This window comes from Benincasa hispida, chromosome 7 (assembly GCF_027475165.1).
Source record: "Benincasa hispida cultivar pf3 chromosome 7, pf3_genome.v1.1, whole genome shotgun sequence".
NCBI lineage: Eukaryota > Viridiplantae > Streptophyta > Magnoliopsida > Cucurbitales > Cucurbitaceae > Benincasa > Benincasa hispida.
This window is the reverse complement of record NC_143484.1, coordinates 56508988-56533045: the sequence shown is the minus strand read 5'-3', so window position 1 is coordinate 56533045 and position 24058 is coordinate 56508988. Positions and strand designations below refer to the sequence as shown.

General features: G+C 36.0%; 1 protein-coding gene across 6 annotated transcripts; it reads right to left on the bottom strand.

Annotated features, from left to right (window-relative positions):
• Positions 1 to 1809: 1809 nt before the first annotated feature.
• LOC120081456 (Adaptor protein complex AP-1, gamma subunit) lies at positions 1810 to 23675 on the bottom strand. Of its 6 annotated transcripts, none has more exons than XM_039036335.2 (20): positions 23528 to 23675; positions 23085 to 23353; positions 21647 to 21949; positions 21350 to 21491; positions 20779 to 20952; positions 19998 to 20177; positions 19316 to 19470; positions 18086 to 18176; positions 17413 to 17576; positions 16600 to 16654; positions 15433 to 15555; positions 15189 to 15287; positions 8044 to 8171; positions 5179 to 5283; positions 4784 to 5040; positions 3853 to 4098; positions 3581 to 3756; positions 2849 to 2953; positions 2382 to 2506; positions 1810 to 2305 (listed from the first exon to the last, which is right to left on the bottom strand). In XM_039036335.2, the coding sequence occupies exons 2-19, from the start codon at positions 23114 to 23116 to the stop codon at positions 2411 to 2413; spliced, it is 2631 nt and encodes an 876-aa protein (XP_038892263.1). In that variant the 5' UTR covers positions 23117 to 23353; positions 23528 to 23675; the 3' UTR covers positions 1810 to 2305; positions 2382 to 2410. The 6 variants fall into 6 exon arrangements, with proteins under 6 accessions (XP_038892263.1, XP_090171626.1, XP_090171628.1 ...); XM_090315500.1 differs by having other exon boundaries at positions 15189 to 15284; XM_090315502.1 differs by having other exon boundaries at positions 1810 to 2283; positions 15189 to 15284.
• Positions 23676 to 24058: the final 383 nt, after the last annotated feature.

Sequence of the window (24058 nt, the reverse complement as noted above, 5' to 3'; positions counted from 1 at the left end):
ATAAGGGCAATTGCTTTTTTCTTTATTATTGTAAGGTCCCATTAACATTAAATCTTAACTTATGATCAAGTATGGACAGGATTGGACATACAGATTGTTTTCACATATAATAAAGCCTAAAAGGTCATGTCATTACTTCTTGAGGGATACGATCCTCTTGAATTATAGGCAAAAGGTCAAATGATTTTGATTTTTTTTCCCTTCGATCTACCAACTACTTGTTTATGTGCAGGTCATAATAGGGAGGAAATTATCCAATATAACTGCTTCATACTATCTATTTGACGTGAATTCAAAATTTGCATGCTCTAAAATAAGTAATAACTATTAGATATAAATTTAAGTAACAGTATAATATTATCACTCACATTGGTCTCACCAAATAATCTTTCGAGAATTAATATTCACAACGAATTGACTAGGCTAGGTGAGAAATGAAAGGCAGGTGATGTACTAACCAGATAAATTATAGAGTGATTGTCTCGAAGTGGTTAAGTTATATTTTTACATCATGCTTTAATTAAAAAAGACGTGGTTTTTCCTGTTGATATAATGAATGAATTTCCCTTCATTTAGTGACTTTGAACCAACGAGTCTCCCGTGAGATGAAAATACCATATGAATTCTTCTAATAAATACCATAAATTTAGACGCACTGGAAACCTTGGAAAGAAGGTGAGGTCGGTTCTTTTCATGTTTTCATTTTAAAGAAAAATAATTGATGTTTTTACATAATTATTGCATATGAATTCATTCATATATCGTTTCATTTTCTGAATCATAATAAATCTCAATTACATATTATGTAACGTGTAACTAACATCAATACTACTCCCATCTCACAAGAAAATGTTTTATTTAATTATATACAAACTTGTTTTATGTCGAGTGTTGAAAGTTGTCACAGATGGACTCCAATAAAAACAACATAAAATAATAAAGCCACATTAGCAAATCATTGTATTATGTGGAAGAAAATTTCTGAAAGGCAAAATAAAGTGTCCTTTTGTTATCAAAATTAAAAAGCTTTTAGGTTATAAAAACAATGTTTGCCATGATCGAAGGCCACTTTTACCTTAGGAAAAACATAATAAATCAAAATCAAGTCTGTCATCAAATAACACAATCTAATTAAAATACAAGGACGATCAATCCGATTGCATTTTAAAATTACGTAGAATCCACCAACCGATATCGCTACTTTTATTGTTACGACATAAAAATTATAAACTTTTCACATTTACTATTACCATTACCATTTGATCATAAATGTTAACGAAAAAGATAACAGTAACAATAAACGTGACAAATTCATAATTTTGAATTAAAGTGATAAAAAACAATCCAATTACATTTACAATTGTGGCTCATTACAATTGACCTGTCAATAGAATTCTATTACGATTACACCAATTTTCATTACATATTGATAAGCATGACCCAAAATTTTAATTCTAGACATCATAATTTTGTATCAAAAAAGACACTTTTAAAAACGTCAAAAATCCATGCATGCACGCAAGGGAAGAAAAACAAATAAAAGGCAATATGTATGTTCAATCGCATCGTAGTTGGTATTTTCAATATCAATGTTAAACCTGCTACTTAAAATATATATATCCACAGATGGAGGGCAAATTCGAGACCTGACTCGGTGGGGAATTTCATTACAATATTTATTATAATCATAAATGGCCGCCTGATTGAGCTATTCTACCAAACAGAGTTGGTGTAAAGATATTTCTAAATTAATTAACTAATAATTCGAAACACATAAAGAATGATAGGGAGAAAGAAGAGGGAAAAAAGGGTCCAGAATTAGAGAATTACATTACATTCATAGTCCCCATCCACATTTCCTAGAAACTTACAAAAGGCAAGCATGGAAAGGAAAGGACAATAAAATATTATAAGCTTATCTTTCGATAAGGAAAGGAAGAATACTAAACAAATCGAATGGAATTCCCTTCTTTTAAGTGTTTGGCATATGTTCATTTACCTTGGTGACTGTGGTTGGTAAAAGATAACAACGCTAGACAGTAAAAACTACAAAACAAGTGGCAAGATGAAGTACCTTCCAATCTCCTTAATGAAACATACTTGAGCTTCCCCATCTCTTCATGCAAGACAAAATTTTTATGACCAAAATCCCCGTACAATAACTTGAAATAATGTACAAAACCACTCTGAAAATAGATTCAGAAACAAGAGAGATGGGGGTCCAGAGTGATGTCAATTGGATTTATAGAGACCCCAGGCAAGCAAAATCAGCCATCAATGGCGCTGCAAATCAAACCCCTTCAGACTGATGGATTGAAAAATAAGATTAGAAAATTAAAGCTACAAACAAAATGAAGATTGAATAGGGGCCAGTTTATTACCATTTTTACACTTTCTGGACCGTTCAACATCACAAATTACGAGGGAAATTACTGACTTGACCCTCCTCTAAAATATCTTTGTCATCCACCTTGTACGCTATCCTTAGGCGCATCACAAGATGTTTCTGAAAATAAGAATATTCTGAATTATCCAGTAGAGATATAACCGGAAGGAGAGCGAGAGCTAGCATCAAATTTTTGGGAAAGAAATTGGAAGTTGAATACGAAAATCCTAGAGTAATTTTATAAAACGCAGATAACTGTGCCACGGTTCTTTCATATCCTAAACATATCAGTATTCAATTAAACTTTTGATATTGATCGGCTTCCCCATAAAAGTTTTACCAAAGATTCTTTGTATAAAATAAATAAACAGATCCAGAAAAAATAATTCAACTGCAATGGAGAGCACTACAATTCTAAAAAGGATCCAAAACTGAATTTTGGAGGTTGCAAAAGAACGATACCTTTCCATGTTGGCTATTAGTCACCCTCAACTTCTGTGTGATAGACCCATTACCACTTCCAGGCAGAGTACCACCGCTAGCCGGATCTAAATGCAGTTGAAGGAACTGTTTGAAATCCCCATACAAATGTCAGAATTATTGGTTAAAGAAACATTAAAGAGATATAAGGTAAGCGCCTATATCATGCATGTGGATGTGACAACAACATCAAGCACATATGACAAGTCCACAAAAAAGGGGCAAAATATCATAGCTAGAGACTAGACATCCAAACCTATAAAATATAGTTCAAGAGGCATATGGGGCAAGATTCTATAAAATAAGGCGACTTCACAACCATAACCTTCCAAAAACTAAAAGCCATAAGGCAGGAAGAATACGACTAAGCACTTGAATTTTATAAAAAATTATATATACATGGGGGGGGAAAAGGCGAATTGAAGCCAATTTTCTGTTTTAAAAAGTAAGCATGTTTTTTAGCAATTTTTTTTCTTGTGCTTTCAACATTTTGAAATATTTTCCAAAATTCAAAAGTTCAGAAAACATATAGATTTCGAATTTACCCAGCATTTAAAAGATGATTTTAATTTATTAAAAAGAGAGCAAGACAATATGTGGGTGTTTAAAACACTTCATCTTTTAGAAAACAAAATAGTTATGAAAAACCTTAATTATCAACTAAAAAAGTAGCTGCATGATGAACTAGATTAGTCACTTGATACCAATATTTACCTTGGGAACTGCTGCCTGGAAAATAAAATTTGAATAGATATTAGGAGATAAATTTTTAAATGTGGCAAGGATCAACGTTGTCTGTGGGCTCCCAGCTGTCTTAGAGAAGTCAAAAGTTATTCTCAGTGATCCACTCTCATATGCAACTATAGATGGATAAACTGAACCATTCTCATCTGGGACAAAAAATGGAAAGCTATCAAAATCTTGACAAGATTCATGTCAACCAAAGAAATTCCAAGCAATTCCAAGTACCAATAACAAGTTTCCACCTGCGCTTGCCACGTTAGGGGCCAATCCACCCAACAAATCAATTGTAGGAGCAGATACAGCAGCAGGAGACTTGCTTGTTGAAAGAGAAGAAAGAGAGGAGAGTCCATCCAATTGAGAAATAGGTGATTTTTCTTGATTGGAAAATATGTCAGTTGCAGATGCAGTACTATGTATAGGTGGTGTTGTTCCAATAGACAAAAGATCCAATAGAACATCAGTTCCACTTTTTGGAGCCTGATTGCTTCCTGAAAATATTGGAAGGTTCCAAACAACCAATATAGGTTAACATTCGGTCCATCCATAAAGAAAATATTGACAAAGTTTTCGAACATTCAAATAAAAGTTCTTCCTGATACGAGGATAGTAGTAAAACATGTTCAATATTTCACAAATAAAAATACAACACCATTTGAGTGATAGGAAAGTTCGTTGATTATATAAAATTAAGGCCTCACAGTCGAGTTGACAGTCTCTAATCACATGGAGACCAACTATTACTAGCAAGCAATCCCAAGTCATACAAAGAAAAAACTACCGAAATTGACTCTTGAGAACTGATAGTTGTTGCTTGCTATTCACCACTGAATATATCTTCTTGAGAATTCCCAAACCTCAAATCAGTTCCTTTAAACATCTTTCTTTCTTTTAATATATCAACGAACAGTTGTTCATGGTTGAAAACAAACATGTACATGTACAGTTTTAGTAGTTAATGTCCACTCAATATCCAACCAAATAACAGTTATTTGCGCTGGAAAATAATAGATCAAAGAAGGATCAACTAGCTATTCTCAAATATATGTATACAGATATAAACAAAACAAATTTATAGAGTTTGTAGGTCCTAAAACGAATGTTAAATGAAGGAAAACATAAATAGCCGCTTGATGCAAAGTAAAATAGATATACGTAAATGCTTTCAAGACTAACCAGATTGCTCTGGAGCTGCGGACAAATCAAGCCCAAGAAGATCCTGAATAAAATCGCTACCAGAAGAGCTAGGCACAGGAACATCATCTGAACTTAAGTCAAGTAAATCAACGAGAGGAGCAGCAGATTTGGAAACTCCATTTGGAAGGTTAATTGCAGTCCCATTGGAAGTCGACACTGATGCTGGAATAGTACCAGCCCTTTTCCCAATGAACGTTGCCTCATCCAAAACTGGCATTCTTTCGACCAACACAGACCTGAAGATGTGCGTCCATCAGCTCTGTAATATTTAATGAAGCTCTAATATCGGTGCATAAAGTTAAATTTTTCCCTTCGATGAAATTTAGAAATTTCATTTAAATAGGGGACAGAATGAACACCACGCTAATACATACCTCATATTCTGATGACTTGCAATGATGGAATTGAATTCGATGGATCTTTGCTGCAATTCAAGCACAAGGCTTCCTTTATATTGAACAATTAAATGGTTGATCCTCCTGCAAATAGTGGTCCAAAGATTTCAATTAAAATCACGAAAGAAATAGCAGAAGATTTGTAAAACTGCCTCAATAAACAAATAAATGACGCAAAATATTGATTGCCAGATTAATGTAATTTTGTTATATATTTATGTAAGTCTTAACTTGAAGAGTCAGAAGAGAAATTTCTCGTATAACGTAGTAAATTTGAAATTTTAAGGATCGTTGTTCTCTAAGCCACTCTTTGTAATAGATGTTGTTCTTTAGTGTATTCTTATTATATTCTTCATGGCTTCTTATCTTACAATACTGTACATTTTTATGTCTTACAAGTATTACTTTGCTTTTAATTAACAAATAGATTTGAAAACTGACAAAATTTGGGAAAATCTTTTATACATATAGACACACGCGCACTCACATGTATATGAAAGAAACAACCTTTCATTGAGAATATCCTGACACGTGAAATATAGTTTTTGTATGGTTAGCAGTTAATGGGAGGAGGATTAGCTGTTATAACTTTATTCAGCATAAGCCCAAATGGATTTGCCTAAACTCTCGATGGTATATTCAGAAGACCGAAGGGGGTTATGGCCATTGAAAGATGTACGGTGAAGTTGTTTCAGTACTGTGAAGGAGGATTAAGTACTGAAAACCACTAATGCATCAGCAAAGCAAGCTCCTGTCAGAAATCATGCCAGTGTGGAAAATGGGGGTGTGGACATTGAAATCCAATAAGAGGAACCATCTTCCAAGGCTAAATAATCGCCCAGCACCTTCTTCAATGTAATAAAAGAGATTCCCAAAGAATGATAATACCACTGAAGAACCTTGGGATTCAATGAACACCCAACTCCTCTTACATTCCACTACAATCATAGTTGATGAAGAAAAAATATATTTTTTGCTCTGCTATACTGATCTAATCATTAAGCAGGAGTTTTCTTGGTCGGCTTGCATTTGGGGATATGCATAATACAAAGCCAAGACTGCAAACATGGTCAGTAAGCTACCCTATGGATATATCTGAGAAAGCATCTCTCCTTTAATTCCTGAAGAGAAAATTAAAGGCCTCAACTTTCTTTTGAAGCTCAGATTGTTGAGCTGGAGATTACTACTGAAAGTTGAAACATGCTTAGGGGACCCATCATCTAAGAGAACTAGGTCTTTTAAAGAGTCATGGTATGGCCAATTTTGGGATAGGAATTCTCAAGCCAGACTGACCACAACTGACTTTTCAGCTAAAATTATTCCTATTCCGCTGAATAATTAGCTTACAATGTTGTAAAAAAAATGCTCAAGAAGCCTAATCAAACGTTTTTGAAGCTGCTCTACTTATGGCTCAAATAGTAGGGTTTTTAGAGGAGTAGAAAGGGACCTTAGTGAGGTTTGGTCCTTTGTTCATTTCGACTTCGAAGAGAAAAAGACCTTTGTAACTATTCAATAGGTGTGATTTTACTTAGTTCGAGTTGGAGTCCTTTGTGTAGAAGGAGTTCCCCCTTTTCCGTGGACTAGTTTTTTTATATGTCCTTGTATCCTTTCATTTTTTCTCAATGAAAGTTGTTGATTTTGTTGATTCACAATATATATACTTTTTTCATGGCTTTCATTGAGAAAAATAAAAGAATGTTCAAGGACAAAAAAAATACAAGTCTCCAAAAGGAGTCCTCAACAACCTACAAGAAAAGACTCCAATCCAAAAGTATAAGACCAAACTGATAACTACAAAATGTCCCATAAATGAACGTCCATAAAGAACCATTAAACCTCACTACCTCTGACGCATCATCCAAAGGCCTCTCAACCCCTCTAAAAACTGTATCATTCCAGCATATACACCCACACAATAGCAAAGGAACAAGCTCGCCTCAACACCCTTTTTCAGAATTTTCAGGTGAGAAATTTGGGGAGAGGGAGCACCAAAATTTTTAGACTCTTTCTACTTTTGGTAGATTTATGGATTTCTATATCTTCCATGCTTTTGATGCAAATGGATATACCATTTTTCATATTATAGTCTGTCTTCTTTGATTTTTAAAGGGAGAACTTTCTTATAATTCTTGGGGTTCTCAACCCCGTCTATTTCATTTATCAAAGTATTTCTCTCTAAATAAAAGTTTAAAAAATAAATAAACAAATAAAACCACAACCCTCTTCCCCTGCACAATATGTTTTGATACTGTTCTTCTTTAGATTGGGGTGTTTTGTTTAATCGTCATATAGGCAAAGGGACCCCTCACCTTCGATGACCGCTGTTACTTTTGCTCCTGAAAATATTAATAGACTTTGGAGAGATACTCTTCAAACCAAGTGGCTAATGTACTTGTGCAAGGAAAGGAGCGGATGATGAGGTACAAGTTACAAAAGATACCGTTCATCCAAAGATATTAAATGTCTTGTAACCAACGGGCAGTGAGAATTGGAGAAATAAAATTGATGGATAATTGTATTAGGTAGCACTTTTATGGATAATAATTAAGTGTATAGCAACATTTTTAATAATTGCAATATAGCAAAATCTATCAGTGATCGCTGATAGACTCCTACCAATGATATAGTCTATCATTGATAGAGACCCCTACTAGTGATATGGTCTATCACTAATAGATTTCGAAAGCAAAATCTAAATTTTGCATGTCTGCAAATTCTTTTACATTGTGTCTACAAATACTTTGGGTCAAATTGCTATATTTGCAACTGCTCCTAAATCGATGAACAAACATTATGAGGAAATTTCATATTGCCAAAAAGATGGTGGCACTGGCAATCACATACTCTGAACATGATGGTAAACGAGAAGAGAGCTTCAGCAAAGCAATCATGGCCATTGATTTGGTGGTAAGATCTGAGTCATGGCGTTTAATAGCAGTTTCCGCAACATCCACAGCATCAGATTCTGTTACCTGTAAAGAGATTTAGAATGGTTTCAGAAAAGAAATTACACAACAAAAAAGAAAGCACATTACGATAGAACTTCCAACTAAAAAGCGATATGAGCTGAATTATTGGACTGATGTAGATCCAAAGAAAAAAGATTAGGTGATCCATGACCACATTTTTTTAGAAAAAGAAGGTGATTCATGACCACATAATGATAGAACTTGCAACTAAGATATGAGCTGAATTATTGGATTGGCGTCGATCCAGAGAAAAAAGATTAGGTGATTCATGACCACCATATATCAATATAAGGAAAGATAGAGAAACAAAAATAAATAAATAATCTAATGGAGTTTGTTATACTAATAACGATTAGCATATTTTTTCTGGAAATGATCCACATTAGCAGTTGAATTAGCAAGTAACGACAATAAAAGTACAGATGAATTTGTTGGGACTTGGTTTTTTGTATGCCTTGTATATTCTTCATTTCTCTCAATGAAAAGTGAGGGTTCTTACCCAAAAAAAAAATTGATAATAATAAAAGTACAGAAGACAACAAAGATATGGAAAGTGAAATTTGAATTTTTTCCACCAAACCAAAATAAATGTACCATACATATCCAGCATTATCAAATAAATTTCAAAAGATATTTATTAAATTTTACAAAATTTTGTTACAAGCTTCCCAGTTCCTGGGCAGAACTTAAACCAAGGTTTTTTATTAGAAAAATGTGAAAGGTATCATTTATTATTACTCAAAGAAACAATATAATATCGCCTACAATCACAGTTCTCGATCTTAGGTGATCGATCCCTCTCCTACCACTCGCTCTCGAGAAGTTTACTCTCAGACTTCCCTACCTTTCTCCTATGCTCCTCCCACAATATAAACCTCACTCCTCCCACCACAATCCTTGTGGACTCCTTTCAATACAACTAACTCTCACCCCTACCCTCTCTTATTCTTTCTAACATATATATGTACAATTGGGGGCCCAACATTACTTCCTGCATCCAAAATCACCTTGTCCTCGAGGTGAAAATCAGGGAATTGCTGCTGAAAATCGTCAAATACTCCCCAAGTAGCTTCATGTTGTGGCAAGCCCTCCCAACCAATCAATATTTCCCAGGGCACTCTAGAAGGATTTTTGTGATAACCAAAAATCTCTTCTGGTTTGGTAAGATCAGATTGAACTTCTTGCCATGGCCCCATAGCCTTCTTCAATTGGGAAACATGAAACACGGGATGAATGTTTGCCCTAGCAGGCAACAACAATCGATAAGCCAATGTTCCTACACAATCCACAATCTGGTATGGCCCAAAATATTTGGGAGACAATTTCTCATTCCGTCGGCCAGCTACCAAGGTCTGACGATACGAACAAAGCTTCAAATAGACGTGATCCCCAACAGCAAATTCAACCTCCCTCCTCCTCCTCCTATCAGCAAACTTTTTCATCCGACTTTGAGCAGCTGCCAAATGATCCTTCAAAACACACATTACATCCCTTTCTCGTAGTTGCTGATCTAGACTAGAATTAGAGGTAGCCTTCTCTCCATAGTAGATCAAAGCTAGAGGTTGTCAACCATACACAGCTTGAAATGGCGTAATTCCAATGGAAATGTGAAACGTGGTATTATACCAATATTCTACTTAGTGCAACCAAGCATGTCACTGTTTAGGTCGATCCCCCATAGAAACATCGAAGATAGACCTCCACACTCTTATTCACGACCTCCTCCGATTGGAGATGATAAGTTGTGCTTCGGTTTAATTGCGTCCCTGCCAGCCTAAACAATTCTTGCCAAAAATTACTCAAAAAGTCTCTGTCCTGATCAGAGACAATGGATTTAGGATAGCCATGTAGACGAACTACCTCTTTAACAAACACATCCGCTATCACCTTAGCCGAAAAAGGATGCTTAACACCAACGAAATGACTTATTTAGATAAGTGGTCCACCACAACCAAGATAGCATCATAACCCTGTGATTTGGGCAACCCTTCGATGAAATCCATTGAAATGTCCTCCCAAATAGCATTGGGGATAACCAAAGGCAACAACCACCTCGTTGGAGATACGGCCAAAGCCTTATTTCGTTGACAAACAGAGCACTCTTCAACATACTTCTTCACATCATTCTTCATTCTCTCCCAATACAATTCCCCTACTAAGCGCTTGTAAGTGCGCAAAAAACCCGAGTGCCCCCCAAACAACGTATCATGGTATGTGTGCAAGATGGTAGGAATCAATGTGGAAGTCTTAGAAAGCATAATTCTTCCTTTGAACCTCAACACACCTTGCTGCACCGAAAAACGAGGGACACTATCTTCATCAGCGAGCAATTGTTGTACCACAGCCTGCAACTTAGGATCATTTTTCACCCCGATATCTAACAGCATAAGAACGGTCAAATTAGCTAATTCCACCTCCTCCGGCCTTCTAGACAAAGCATCAGCTGCCTTATTCTCCACCCCCGAATGATAGAATACTTCAAAATCATACCCAAGCAATTTGGATAACCATTTTTTATGTTGGGGTTGTACCATGCACTGCTCCAACATATACTTAAGAGAACGTTGATTTGCAATAACCACAAACTTCTGCCCCAACAAATATGGATGCCATTACTGAACTGCCATACAACAACCATCAATTCTCTCTCATAAACTGGCTTGTTGCGATCCCTGGTAGACAAAGTATGGCTAAAGTAAGCAATCAGTCTCCTCTATTGCATCAATACAGCCCCCAAACCAAAACCAAAAGCATCGGGTTCCACCTCAAAGGGCTTATTGAAATCGGGTAAAGAAAGAACTGGCAATGCTACCATAACATTTTTTAATTTCTCAAATGCCTCTTGAGCAGTGCCTCAGACCAATCAAAAGCTCTTTTTTTAACAATTGTATTAATGGCGCTGCTATGCTCCCATAATTTTGCACAAAACATTAATAGTGTCCAGTGAGTCCCAGAAAATCCCTCACTTCCCTAATGCAAGTGGGCATTGACCATTCAAGCATAGCTCCAACTTTTCCCGGATTTGCTTCCACCCCCTTACTGGAAATTAAATGCCCCAAATACTCAATCTTCCCTCTCATAAACTGGCATTTATTCCTGTTAGCATAGAACTCATTTTCACGTAGAACGACTAACACACAATCAAGATGCTTCACGTGCTCCTCCAAGTCTTTACTATACACCAAGATATCATCAAAAAATACTAGCACAAATTTTCTCAGATACGGTTTAAATATCTGGTTCATCAATGCTTGGAAGGTTGATGGAGCATTAGTTAAACCAAAGGGCATGACTAAAAATTCATAATAACCTTCGTGCGTGCGAAATGCAGTTTTCTCCACATCATTTGGGTTCATCCGAATCTTGTGATATCCTGATTTTAGGTCGATCTTAGAAAACCAATTTGCCCCATTCAGCTCATCAAATAGCTCTTCAACAACTGGTATCAAAAACTTGTCCAGAATAGTCACACTATTTAAAGCTCGGTAGTCAACACAAAACCTCCATCCTCCATCCTTCTCTTCACCAAGATGTCATCAAAAAATACTAGCACAAATTTTCTCAGATACGGTTTAAATATCTGGTTCATCAATGCTTGGAAGGTTGATAGAGCATTAGTTAAACCAAAGGGCATGACTAAAAATTCATAATAACCTTCGTGCGTGCGAAATGCAGTTTTCTCCACATCATTTGGGTTCATCCGAATCTTGTGATATCCTGATTTTAGGTCGATCTTAGAAAACCAATTTGCCCCATTCAGCTCATCAAATAGCTCTTCAACAACTGGTATCGAAAACTTGTCCAGAATAGTCACACTATTTAAAGCTCGGTAGTCAACACAAAACCTCCATCCTCCATCCTTCTCTTTGACCAATAAGACTGGACTAGAATAGAGGTTGGAACTGGGCTGAATAATTCCTGAAGCTAACATTTCTGCAGCTAGCTTTTCTATTTCACTCTTCTGATAATGTGATAACGATATGGCCTCACATTCACAGGAGAAACCCCTGTTTTCAAATGAATGTAATGCTCCACTTCCCTCCTTGGAGGTAAATCTCCTGGCCAATCAAAGACATTATCATACTTCAAAATGACTTCAGTCAATGCTTCCTTCAGATTAAAAACATCTTCAATGCCATAGAATGCTTCCAGAGTTTCGACCCTCTCCAAAGCACGACATTCTACCAAAAATCCCTGGTCTCCCCCATCCCAGGTCTTCATCATCCTTTTCAAACTGACTTGCATTTTCTTCAGGCTTGGATCACCCTTCAAAACCATCAGCTTTCCCCCTTGCATAAATTTCATGGTTAAGTTCTCCATTCAACTTCAGTCACGCCCAACGTGTGTAACCACTGCATCCCCAAGACCATATCCACCCCTCCTAATTCCAGAGGCAAAAACTCAACAATTGCTAACTCCCCTATCTTCAACCCTACTCCTTTACACGCTCCTTTCCCCCTGACTGTCGTTCCTAATCCCAAAATTACTCCGTAATGAGTCGTGTCATCAACTTGTAGCTTCAATTCCTCCACCAAACGTTGAGTGATGAAATTGTGAGTAGCAACACAATCTATTAGTACAATTACGCCTCGATTCAATACTTCCCCACGCACCTTCATAGTTCTCGGGTTAGATAACCCAACCACTAAATTCATCGATAATTCCATAGCATTCTCAATCGTCACTGCCTATAATTCCACTGGCTCAAACTCTTCTTTCGCATCCTTGATATTTCCAGGTCTTCCACATTATCCTGCACTAGCAGAACCCCCAACTCGCGCTGCTCCTTGACCTTACATTGATGCCCCACCCTGTATCGTTTGTCACAGCGAAAACATAACCCTTTTTTCCCTCCATAAACAAAATTCCGCATCCAATAAATGCTTTGCCGGACCTTCGCGTTTTCCCCCAGTTGTCGTTACTCCCCGAAGAGTAATCATTCTCATTGGAACAGTTTCTGAAGACTTAGTCGCTTCCTTCGTAGACGCGAGGCTTTCGATCTTAGGAATTTCTTTCTGATTTAAGTTTTTTTGAACATCAATCCTTCCCGTAGTCGTTTCTGCACGAGTAAGTTCCCTATTCTCCACGTGTTGGGCCACTTTCATCATGCTTACAAGCCCAACAGGCTCCCAACACTCGACCTCAGCCCTTACCAATGGTTTCAGCCCATTCATAAAAGTGTTTTCCAAAATTTCATCTGGTAAATGTGGTAATGGCGCCACTAATTTATCAAAAAAAAAATTATATTCTTCTACAGTATTCTCCTGTTTAATTGCTAAAAATTAGCCACATACGTACCTTGACAAGGAGATCGGAATCGTTAGAGGAGACGCATCTTCAAATTCTTCCAATCGGAAAATGGCTCACGCTCTTCCTTTGCACAATACCAATCCAGTACAGATTCAAAGCTTATTACAGCAACAATCAGCTTCTCCGCCTCGGTAAGTTTATGAATCTGGAAATACCTCTCTGCCCGGATTAACCACGCGTCAGGATTTGTTCCATTAAACACCGGCATCTCCACCTTCTTGAACTTGTTCGTTCTATTCCGACATCTCCACTTCCAGTCTTCATCGCTTCATTTGGTTCCATTACTTCTATACCTTCGACCTCCTTTGCTTTCCGATTACCACCAGTACTTCCTTCCTTCGAATTCATCCCCGTCGTGGTCCGGAATTGCGAAATCTCCTCTAGTAAATTCGCTAATAAATTTTGTGTCTCCTCTAAAGATCACTGCTGCAAATCAACTTGGATATTCAATTGCTCTACACTTTTCGTCAACGACTTCATTGATTCCTCCATCACTTGTAATTTCTAAATTTCAACTCTCATTTTTTAGACCTCCACATCGACTACATCGATCTTCTCCTCCATCCTCTTCTGCGCCATTTTTCCAACTTTTCCAAGGTGAAGCTCTGATACCAATATGAAAGGTATCGTTTATTATTACTCAAAGAAACGGTACAATATCGCCTACAATCACAGTCCTTGATCTCATCTCATCTCCTACTCTCAGGCTTCCCTACCTTTCTCCTACGCTCCTCCCACAATATAAACCTCACTCCTCCCCCCAACCCTTGTGGACCCCACTCTCAACTCCTGTCGATACAACTAACTCTCTCTCGTGGTCCCCACAAACACACTTCCCTGCCCTCTCTTATTCTAACATATGTACGTACAATTGGGGGCCTAACAGAATGATCATCAAATATAATTACTATTTTAAAGTCCCAAACCTACTTTTGATATAAGAAACACTTGTATGAAAAGTAACATTTTACTTAGCTGGAATCTCAAGTGGGCTTGTTTTTTTTGTATGCTCTTGAATTCTTTCATTTTTTTTCTCAATGAAAGCATTTTAAATTTTATTAAAAAAATAATAATAATAATAAAAGGTGAAAATGCACAAATTGCAAAGAAGGTTTCGCAATACAGCCCTAAGCCCAAGAAGTTAAAAATAAATAAAAACTCAGGCATGGTAGAAGACAAAACTTCAACAAAAATTAAAATGAACTGTGATTAGTGTGTATAGGAGTTGTTTTGTAATTTAGATTCAAGTTTTGTGTGTGCGCACGTGTGTTAGTTTAGTTACTTTGTTAGAAATTAGTTCCTTAATTATATCAGATGTCCCTGAAGAAACAGTGATGAGTTCCTTATTTAGTAGGCTACAATCTTCTAAATAATAATAATTAAAAAATATAAATAAATAAAACCCTTTTTTGTTAAGAGTTTGTACTGCATCTTTAATGAAAACCTTTTTTCATATGCAAATTACAAAGAGAATTATTTAAAGAGAAAAACTTAGGCTACAGTCATCTATTGTGCAACCCTTATGGCATCCAATAAAAAGTTGTCATATGGCAGTTTGTTTATATTTTTAAAAATTGATTAAAAAATTGCCTTTTTTGTGTATAAAGAATTGGGGAGTACGAGATTGGGTATAGCCTAATCATTGGACCCATCATAGAAAAGAAAGTTATCAAAAAAGAAAACAGAAAAGAGCAAGGAAAGAGTACTTACAACTATGGGATCCTCTATATCAAGCATTCCAATATTATTGACCAACATGTCGCCATATTCACCAATGCACCAAACTGCCACTCGAACAAGACTTTCCTGCTTAACATGTTAGCATTGGCATAAAGGCGGCCACTTATATACTTGGTGTGAGGGATGGGTATGCGCGTGTGGGGGTGGTGGTGTTGGAGAGGGAGGTGGGGGGAAAAGATTTCTTGTTTACTAATCAAAAGAGAACTACTAATACCTGCTCACTAGATATCTGAAATGCTCTGTACAAGGCCCTTACAGTATACCCATGGAGGTCAGATGCATTGCTGATCACGACAATGAGGGCATGCCATACTTCATCTTTTACAAAGTTTCCAGCCTACTATGCAATGCAGAAGTATCAGAGTTTTTATCAAAGGGAATACGTATCTTGATGGCAGGTTCATAGGATGTCATAGCTCTTTGGATCAATGAAAATTGATTGGATTCACGGAGAAAAATTAAAAAACAAAGATAATGATAAATGAAGAGAACACTCAAAAAAGGAGTTGGCATTGAATGATAAGAAACAAGGCACTCAATAAATATAAGATCATCAAGAACATCTAAAATTGATGGCAATTTGAAATTTGTGATATGCAAATATGACACCACATTATTACAGGGAAAAACGCACCCAACTTATTTACCGGAATTGTGCCTAAGAATTGTGATATGTTCATTCAGCAAACTAAAAACAGAAAATTAAAGCACCCGTTTGGTAATCATTTTGTTTTTAGCTTTTAAAATTTAAGCCTAAAACCACTCATTCCACCTCTAAATTTCTCGCTTTTTTATCTAGTTTTAACCAATGCTATCAAAAATCAAGCCAAAATTTGGAAACTAAAAAAAGAAGTTTTTGAAACCTTGTTTTTATTTTTGGAATTTGGCTAAGAATACAACTATTATACTTAAGTAAGTTGCAAATTATGGTTAGAAATTGAGAGAAAATAGGTTTAAATTTCAAAAACCAAAACAAAAAAACGAAATGATTACAAAACAGGGCCTAAAAAACCTTGAATATCTAAGGCTCCATTTGGTAACCATTTCATTTTTTGTTTTTGGTTTTTGAAAATTAAGCCTATATCCTCTCATTTTCTACCATGGTTTGCATCTTTTTTAAGTACAAGAGTTGAAATTTTAGCCAAATTCCAAAACCAATAACAAGTTTTTAAAAATGACTTTTTTTAGTTTTCAAAATTTGACTTGGTCTTTAAAAACATAGATAAAAAGTAGGTTAGAAAGAAAGAATTTAGAGGTGGAAAGAGTGTTTATAGGCTTAATGTTCAAAAACTAAAAACCAAAAACCAAATGGTTACCAAACGGGACTAAGGAAGACAATTTAAAGACTATGAAGATAAACAGATAAGAATTCGAATTATACCTCAGAGAGAACCTTTAGCATCTGATCAATGTACCATATTTTCTCTGGGGAGTACCTGAATCACGAGGATAAGTGTTAATTAGAACATCATTCTACCAAGCTGTCTATTTTTTTCTGTATAATAGAGAAAGTTAACTTTCAATTAGTCCTAAATCCTTGCACACTCGGCTGTCCCAAATTAAAAGGCAAATGGAAAAGGAAGACAAAACTTTATTTTATTAGTAAAAAATTTGAAAACTTAAAAATACCAAATTTTGGGATATTAGTTGAGTAAATATCAAAATTTTGATTAAAACTTCGCAATCCACTTAGAACCAAGTCACTTCATTTTGGCTTAACTTGCTATCACATTTGACCTCTAAGAATGCAATTGCAGATGTTTCCACGTGATATCAGAAAATGATGACTCATTTTAGACATTATAAGAAACCCTTAACTTCCAATTTTATGAAGATTGAAAATTGAAATATAAAAAAGGAAGGTGAAACCTCCCACCAACTTCAATGGAGTAATCAGGATTTTGGATCTGATAAAATATAGGAGCGATCACAAAACAAACATATGCAAGAAGCTTGAAATACTAAAGTATCCCAAATTTCAATAGCTAATTACCCGCATTACAATGGATCCACCTATTTCTTTCCAACCACAATTCTCAGAATATTTAACACTGAATTATTAAAACCTACTTGCAAGGAGAGAGAAGAGAGCGTCACAATAAACAAAGGAATGTAAACTTGTTCCTTTCATTTTTACTCAAACTTGACGAGAAAAAAGCAGAGAATCAGAAAGAACGTGAATTTAATAGCTCACTTTGCAACAATTGAGCAAATTTTTGCAGTAAGATCTCCCTTAAATTCTTGATCAGCAACTTCAAGGTATTCAATAAGCTCTTTGGTCAGAGGCTTGACGTTGCTCTCATTCACTAGAAGGTAAACAAGTTCAAGAGCCCTTTTCCGGATTGAAGCATCTGAATCCTGAGACAAAACAAAATTAAAATATTTTGAAACATGCCCAATCGACTGGTTTCTCCACAAATTTGCACAAGAATTATTCAAGAAGGCTATAAGCATTTACATGTTAATCCAAAATTTTCTACGTTACCTCAACCACAACCTGTGCCAAACTTTGCCTTAGTCTATTTCCAGTAACATGCACAATTCATTCAAAGAATTGCTATAATTTGTCATTCTCAAAAAGTTTTCAAGTAAATACTCAAAAGAATGGGAAAAAAAAATAAAGAAGATAGGGGGAAAAAACACGTGTGAATCTGTGACTATATGCCAAACTCCCATCACTTCAGTTATAGCTAGTTAAGAATTTATGAATGAGCAATTTCCTGTGCAATCAGAGAATGATAGGAAGAGTGGTCTATATTCATTCATAGTTCACAGGAGGAAAAAGGATTTAACAAAGAAGGAATATTTCAAACATGGAAAGTTAAAAAATAATAGTAATAAATGAAGGAACAAGAAATACAAAGTACCTTTACACATTCCAAGATAGTTGTCCGATGTCTCTGCACAGCTTGACCATCTACGGTGATAGCCTTCATAAGCATGTTCAATGCTACATATCTAAGATACATTCAAAAAGCAAGATGTTGATTAGTGTAACCAAGGAACTATAAGAAGCTTTATACTAAGCTGATATTGGAGAATAGTTGGTTGTTAACAATTACAAATTAAGTCTAGAAACGCATTCAATGTACAGTTAGCCCACTAGCAAACATTAGAAATGCCCTAATTTCATAACCTCCATTTCAATCAGTTATATCCATAGTGACATACCAAAACCTCTTGTTAACAACAATTACATTTTGATTAAGTTGAGTTCATGTGCAATGGCAATAGGATCAGCATCACCATACCAACAAAAACTGCTTAATAGTATGCTAACAAATTTATGGTTCGGGAACTTGAAAATATAACAAAAAACTGCGAGAACTAAATCATCTACCAAAAGGTGATCCTGCAATATTAAACAAGTCATCAGCTAAGAAGAAACTATTTGATTATAATCCTCCCTCAGTGTTCAATTCAAGATAATGGACAAATAGAGGTCCTTAAAAAATATTTATGTTACTAGAAGAAGAAACAACCAAATACATGATTCGTTGCAGTTGATGTGTTTGTTTAAAAGCCCAAATATTGCATTTTGAGCTAGTAAACTTGCAATGGATTTTTCATATACTGGTTGTGGAACTTTTTTCTTCTTGAAAGGAAATAGTACCCAACTGGTTATGGAACTTTTATTGCAGTTGACGTGGAATTGTTTCTTTTCCAAAAAAAAATGCAGTTGATGTGGAACTCAATAGGAGGAAGCAGATAAAAATTGCTTGGGGTAACCTGTTTAATCACTGATGTGGAGAATTGGTGGAAGGGAAATTACAGAATCTTTAGTAACAAGAAAACAAAAATAAAAAATGTGAGGAAATGATAGACAAATCTAGATTCAGTGCTTCTCTTTAGTGCTCCATTGCAATTTCTTTTTGATACTTCACCCGTTCATTAGTAACTCAAATTGCTTTTTTATAAGCTCCGCAGGGTTTCATACTTAAGCTTTTCACCAAATCAATAAAAGGTTCTCATACTACATTGTATGCAGAAGTAACCAAAAGATCACTTCCCCGATTTCATACACTATATGCAATAGAATTCTCGTGAAATAACTTAATACGCAATAAACAAGAATACTCAAGTTTTATTAAAAGTACCTGATATTGTTATCACGATTAGACAAGAATCTTCCCAAGATATTGATAGCAAGTACACGTAAGCCACCACTATCTTCTATACTCATAATAGTTTCAACACATTCATATAGAATAGCATTCCCTGCATTTTTGTTTGATTCAGTTTTCGTTGCCACCTAAGAAAAAACACGTCAAATTAAAACATGAAACAGAGAGGAGAAAGGTTATCAAGTAAAAGTCACTTCAAATCAGTGGTGGGCAGACATCAGTACGAACCAAAATAAAGTAGCCAGCTATGACGTGGACAAAACAAACAAAACCGGGTGACATTTTAGCAAAGAAACAAGGTTTGACTCGCCATTGCAATTTTATGCCAAAGTCAAATTATAAAGCTACGAAGCAAAAAGGCAGAGTTTCTCTCCCACATGATACGAAAAAAATGCAATAAAATCGACCTGTGTATGACCTAAGTAAGATGATATGCTGGCTACCTCTAATAAGAGCATAAATCTTGAAACTTTGCCCGATGCTTCTCCCAAAAGATAAAGGACACTCGGAATTAGAAATAAAAATAGACAGTTGGCTGTAGGTCAGTAAAAAGACATCTGGGAAGTCTATTTTCTACAGTAGAATGGCCTGCAAAATACTTGAAAATAATATGATACTGTCATATAGACTGCATTGGTAACTGGCTAAAATTTACCTGTGCAAGTATATCATTCATGCAGTCACTAGCATCTACATCTCCCTGGCCCAAGACACGCAAAAATTTAAGCATCCGGATGTGGAGAAATGGATCTGTTATTCCAGCAATATCATACTCAGGGGCATATGGACTGTTAACCAAATCCTTTAGTGTCTTGACTATGGCCTCCGTTGACTTCTGTACGGAGGTAAAATACAATTCCTCAGTTAGAAACAAAGACCAAGACCTATAGCTCCATCATTTCAATGTGATGTGAACCATTGTAGTACACCAAAAAAACCCATCTTAAAAAATGCTACATTAGTAAACCTTTTAAGTTTTATATAAGCTACTGCTTACATTTGAAAAAGAAAGTGATAAGAAACAGTGCTTACATTTAAAACATAGAGCATAAGAAACAGTAATAATAGTTACAGTGTTAGAATTCATGGAGTATTGCAATTCCTTTAACCTATATGCCATGATCAACGAGTTGGGATTTTCTTTTCTGATAGAATTAATTAAAATGGATGCTGATTGACTAAAAAGTTCAGAAGAGAGATCAAAATTTGTTGGCTGCAGCTGGTGTAGCATAAATGAGGCACAGTGAAATGAAACGTAATACACAATTCAACACCACATCCAACAGTGCAAAGAAATACACAAACTAGTAAATGTCATCCAGCAAGAACAAAATACATCAGCTGTCTCAGCATTGTCAATCACCAAGAGCAGAAGGACATGATGAACAGTTCATGCAGCAACAAACGTGTGAACCAATAAAGACGCGGTAATATACCTTCCGAAAATATTCAAGGGCTTCTGGACTGTGTTTGCAAAGCTCTGTACACAGTTGAATTCCTGTTATCATAACCCCATGGTGCTTTTCTTTCAGTAAGGAGGCAGCAGGGTTAACAAAGTTTTCTGCAAGGTCTGGTACTTTCCTTATAATCCTAATTGAACACAATGCTGCCTGCACCCGCAATCAGGTGCTCTCGAGTTACAAGAATAGAACAGATAAACAGAAAGAATAAAACATTTATAGTATTTGAGAAAATCCCAAAAATAAATTTTTTTCCCTAGTTTACTTTATGAATGACAACATAGGCAGCAGAGGTGATAAAAGAAAACAATACAACAAGTTCAAAAGATACACCAAATCAAGTCTATTTCATCAATATGGAAGACATATTTTCCAAAAGAACTATTCCAACAAATAACCAAAAAGTCATCACGCATGAATTACTATAACAAAATAACTTTTATCCTCAAAAAGTGAAAGTGAAGATTGAACGCATTACAATTCACCCTATTTTCTAATCAGAGAATTTCTAATTAAAACATTGTAGTCTACTTCTTGCAATACTCACTTTCTTCCTAATGTTTGGATCTCGAAACTGTAACAGTCTTTCAACTTCTGGTGCAAGATCACGAGCCATTTCAGCTGAACAAATATTTCCTAATGCACAAAGAGCAAGTCCTACGATATACTGGTTTGAGTGGTTGAGATCTCTGAGAGCAATTAAGGTAAACGCAAAATCTTATAATATTCCGTCTTAAACGTTTATGCAGATAATATAACTCAAATAGTTCTCGGAAAAATGAACCTCCAAGGAAAATGATCAAGATTTAGGGTTAATAGTGTGAAAATAATGAAGAATGGATACTGTTTTAATGAGTTTGTGACCAACATCAGAACTTCTTGTCTTTCATCTAGAAGTAACATGAGGCCAAGATACCCAATTCTTTTTTCCGGGAAGCCAGCAGATGCAATCAACTTCAAGCATTCCATTTGACCAAAGTGCGTGGGATAACCAAGCATGTGAATGAACATGAGCTTCGCAAGGTTTCGATGCCTATAGTCATGATCATTCTCATCAATGGCAGCTCGAATAGCAGCACACTCTTTTCGAATTACGGCTCGTTCCTCGGCTGCCGTTTTGCAAGCACGAATGGCCCGAATCATGTCCCTGTATTAAAGCATCAAGTTATGACATATGATAAAGTTAGCCTTTGGCTAAAGAGGCCTATAAAAGATAACAATGCAACAGATGTGTCAGCCATTTAATAAATTTCCTAATCTTTTTTTTCTTTTTTTTCTTTTTTTTTTTTTTTAAGAAACCAAACTTTATGTCATTTACTAATTACAGACCAATAGGTGAAGCTCATTATAAGAACATAAAGAAAGCGGAAATATAAATTAATTAATTAATTAATTAATTAAATAAAAAAACAAACAGATCTTTAATTAAGAAATTAAAGTAACTCTATCTGCATAGTGTATCGTAAGTGCACAATTAAAACCTTGTGGTGCAACATGAAGACGCACAAAAAATTCTTATATTTGACAAATATGTCAAAAGCTTAAAGGACTGCTAATTCCATAAAATTTCTCATGAAATCCACGCATCAGGCCGGATCAAATACTTAAAACTCTTCATCCCTTTCCGAGACTTGGATCAGAAGAACACCTCGTTGCTTTTTTTATATGAAAGAACTCTCGTTGATAATTGTGCATGGAATTTACACTCTGCGTCAAATCTAATAAATATTTTTATTGCAAACTGGCAAAAAGACTACCGAAAGGGCTATACAGAAGTGTGGCATATCGTTATGATGGTAACAAATATTCATTAATAGATGCACTACGAGAACTAATAGACCGAAAATCTGCTAGGTACATAACCACTGTGGGAGTGATAATTCAAAGAACACGCTTCACTGCTTATGCATAACTGCCCTCGTGTTCGAATAACTAACTCAGTACTCCCCCCCTAAATCCAGCCCGCTTTAAACTTATTGACTGAGGCCACAAATTGAACCCAAGAAGCATGGCACTGCTGTTGGAAAACCCAACCTAAGCACTCGTTACCAATTCCTAACAAGAGAAAATGCAGCTTCAGCCGCAAAATTCCAAGTCAATAAACAGAAACAGTAACACACTCAAAAGTCCTTTGTCAGGAATTGCCTAATTACGCAAGAATTCCATTCTGAAAACCACAAGAAAGCCGGAAATGGTGCAAAAACAACAGGTGGAACAAATAAGAATAAGTATAGTAGAAAAGTGATCTGCGAAAATGAGTACAGTAAGGTTGGGAAGCTGACCTGAGACGCGTCCCGGAGGAGAAGGGATTCATGATTGAGTCTTGGTGAAAGCTCCAAAAGAGGTGAACAAGATCGGAATGAATACAAGGAGCAGGGGCGTAATTAAGCAAAGATTATACAGCGATTTGAATATTGTGAAGAAGAAATACGAGATCCGAGCGAGTTTCCGGAGAGATCTGGGATGGGAAGTAAAGAGAGTTTGGATCTGAAGATATGTTGAAGCTTGTGTCGGACTCCTCCTTCCCCACTTCTGATGAATGCGCCTAGCTCTTCGACGTTGTGATCAAAACTTAGAACATCAAAATTTAAAAATATATATATAGGAAAATAATAAAAACATATAAGAAATGAATGGGAATGAACTGAAAAAAATACAAGGAAGTGGAGAAATAATTTTTTTCCGTTTTTTTTTTTCTTTTTTGAGGAGTTTTCATTAACATTACCGGCGTGGTGGGTTAACTGGATCACAGGCGATCCTGAGTGGATGAATCTGGCACCAGTCTTGGCTGTAGATGTGTATATCATGCGCTTCGTCGACCCCAATCGGTACAACGACCAACTTCTACCGTAACTAAACGATGCAGTTTGGATAACATTTGCAATGCCCTCGCTCTGTCTCTTCAACTATTTCCAACTAGGGGTGTACATAGTCCGGGTTGAATCGAGTTGGAAGATTTTTGTGAACCAACCAAAAATTTGGATTGGCTAATAATGAACACTATTAGTTTTTTTGGAGAGTCCAACTCAACCCAGCCCGAGTTGGGTCAGTTTTTTTTTTTTTTTTTTTACTGTTTTTTACTTTTATATATTCGGGTCGGGTTGGGTCGGATCAACTCGACCTTGAAATGGGTAACCCTTGACCCAACCCGAATTTAATATTTTTTAACATTTTTAACCCAACCCAACCCAAAATAAAATCTAACCAAATCCAACCCTTGCGGTTTAGGTTGGGTAGTCCGGGTTGGTCGGGTTAC

Coding starts and splice junctions, on each gene's coding strand:
- LOC120081456 (XM_039036335.2), bottom strand. CDS start 23,116: ATGAATCCCTTCTCCTCCGGGACGCGTCTCAG. Junction 21,492..21,646: donor GTCACAAACTCATTAAAACA/GTATCCATTCTT, acceptor AATTGCTCTCAG/AGATCTCAACCACTCAAACC. Junction 2,507..2,848: donor CTAATAGCCAACATGGAAAG/GTATCGTTCTTT, acceptor TCTTATTTTCAG/AAACATCTTGTGATGCGCCT.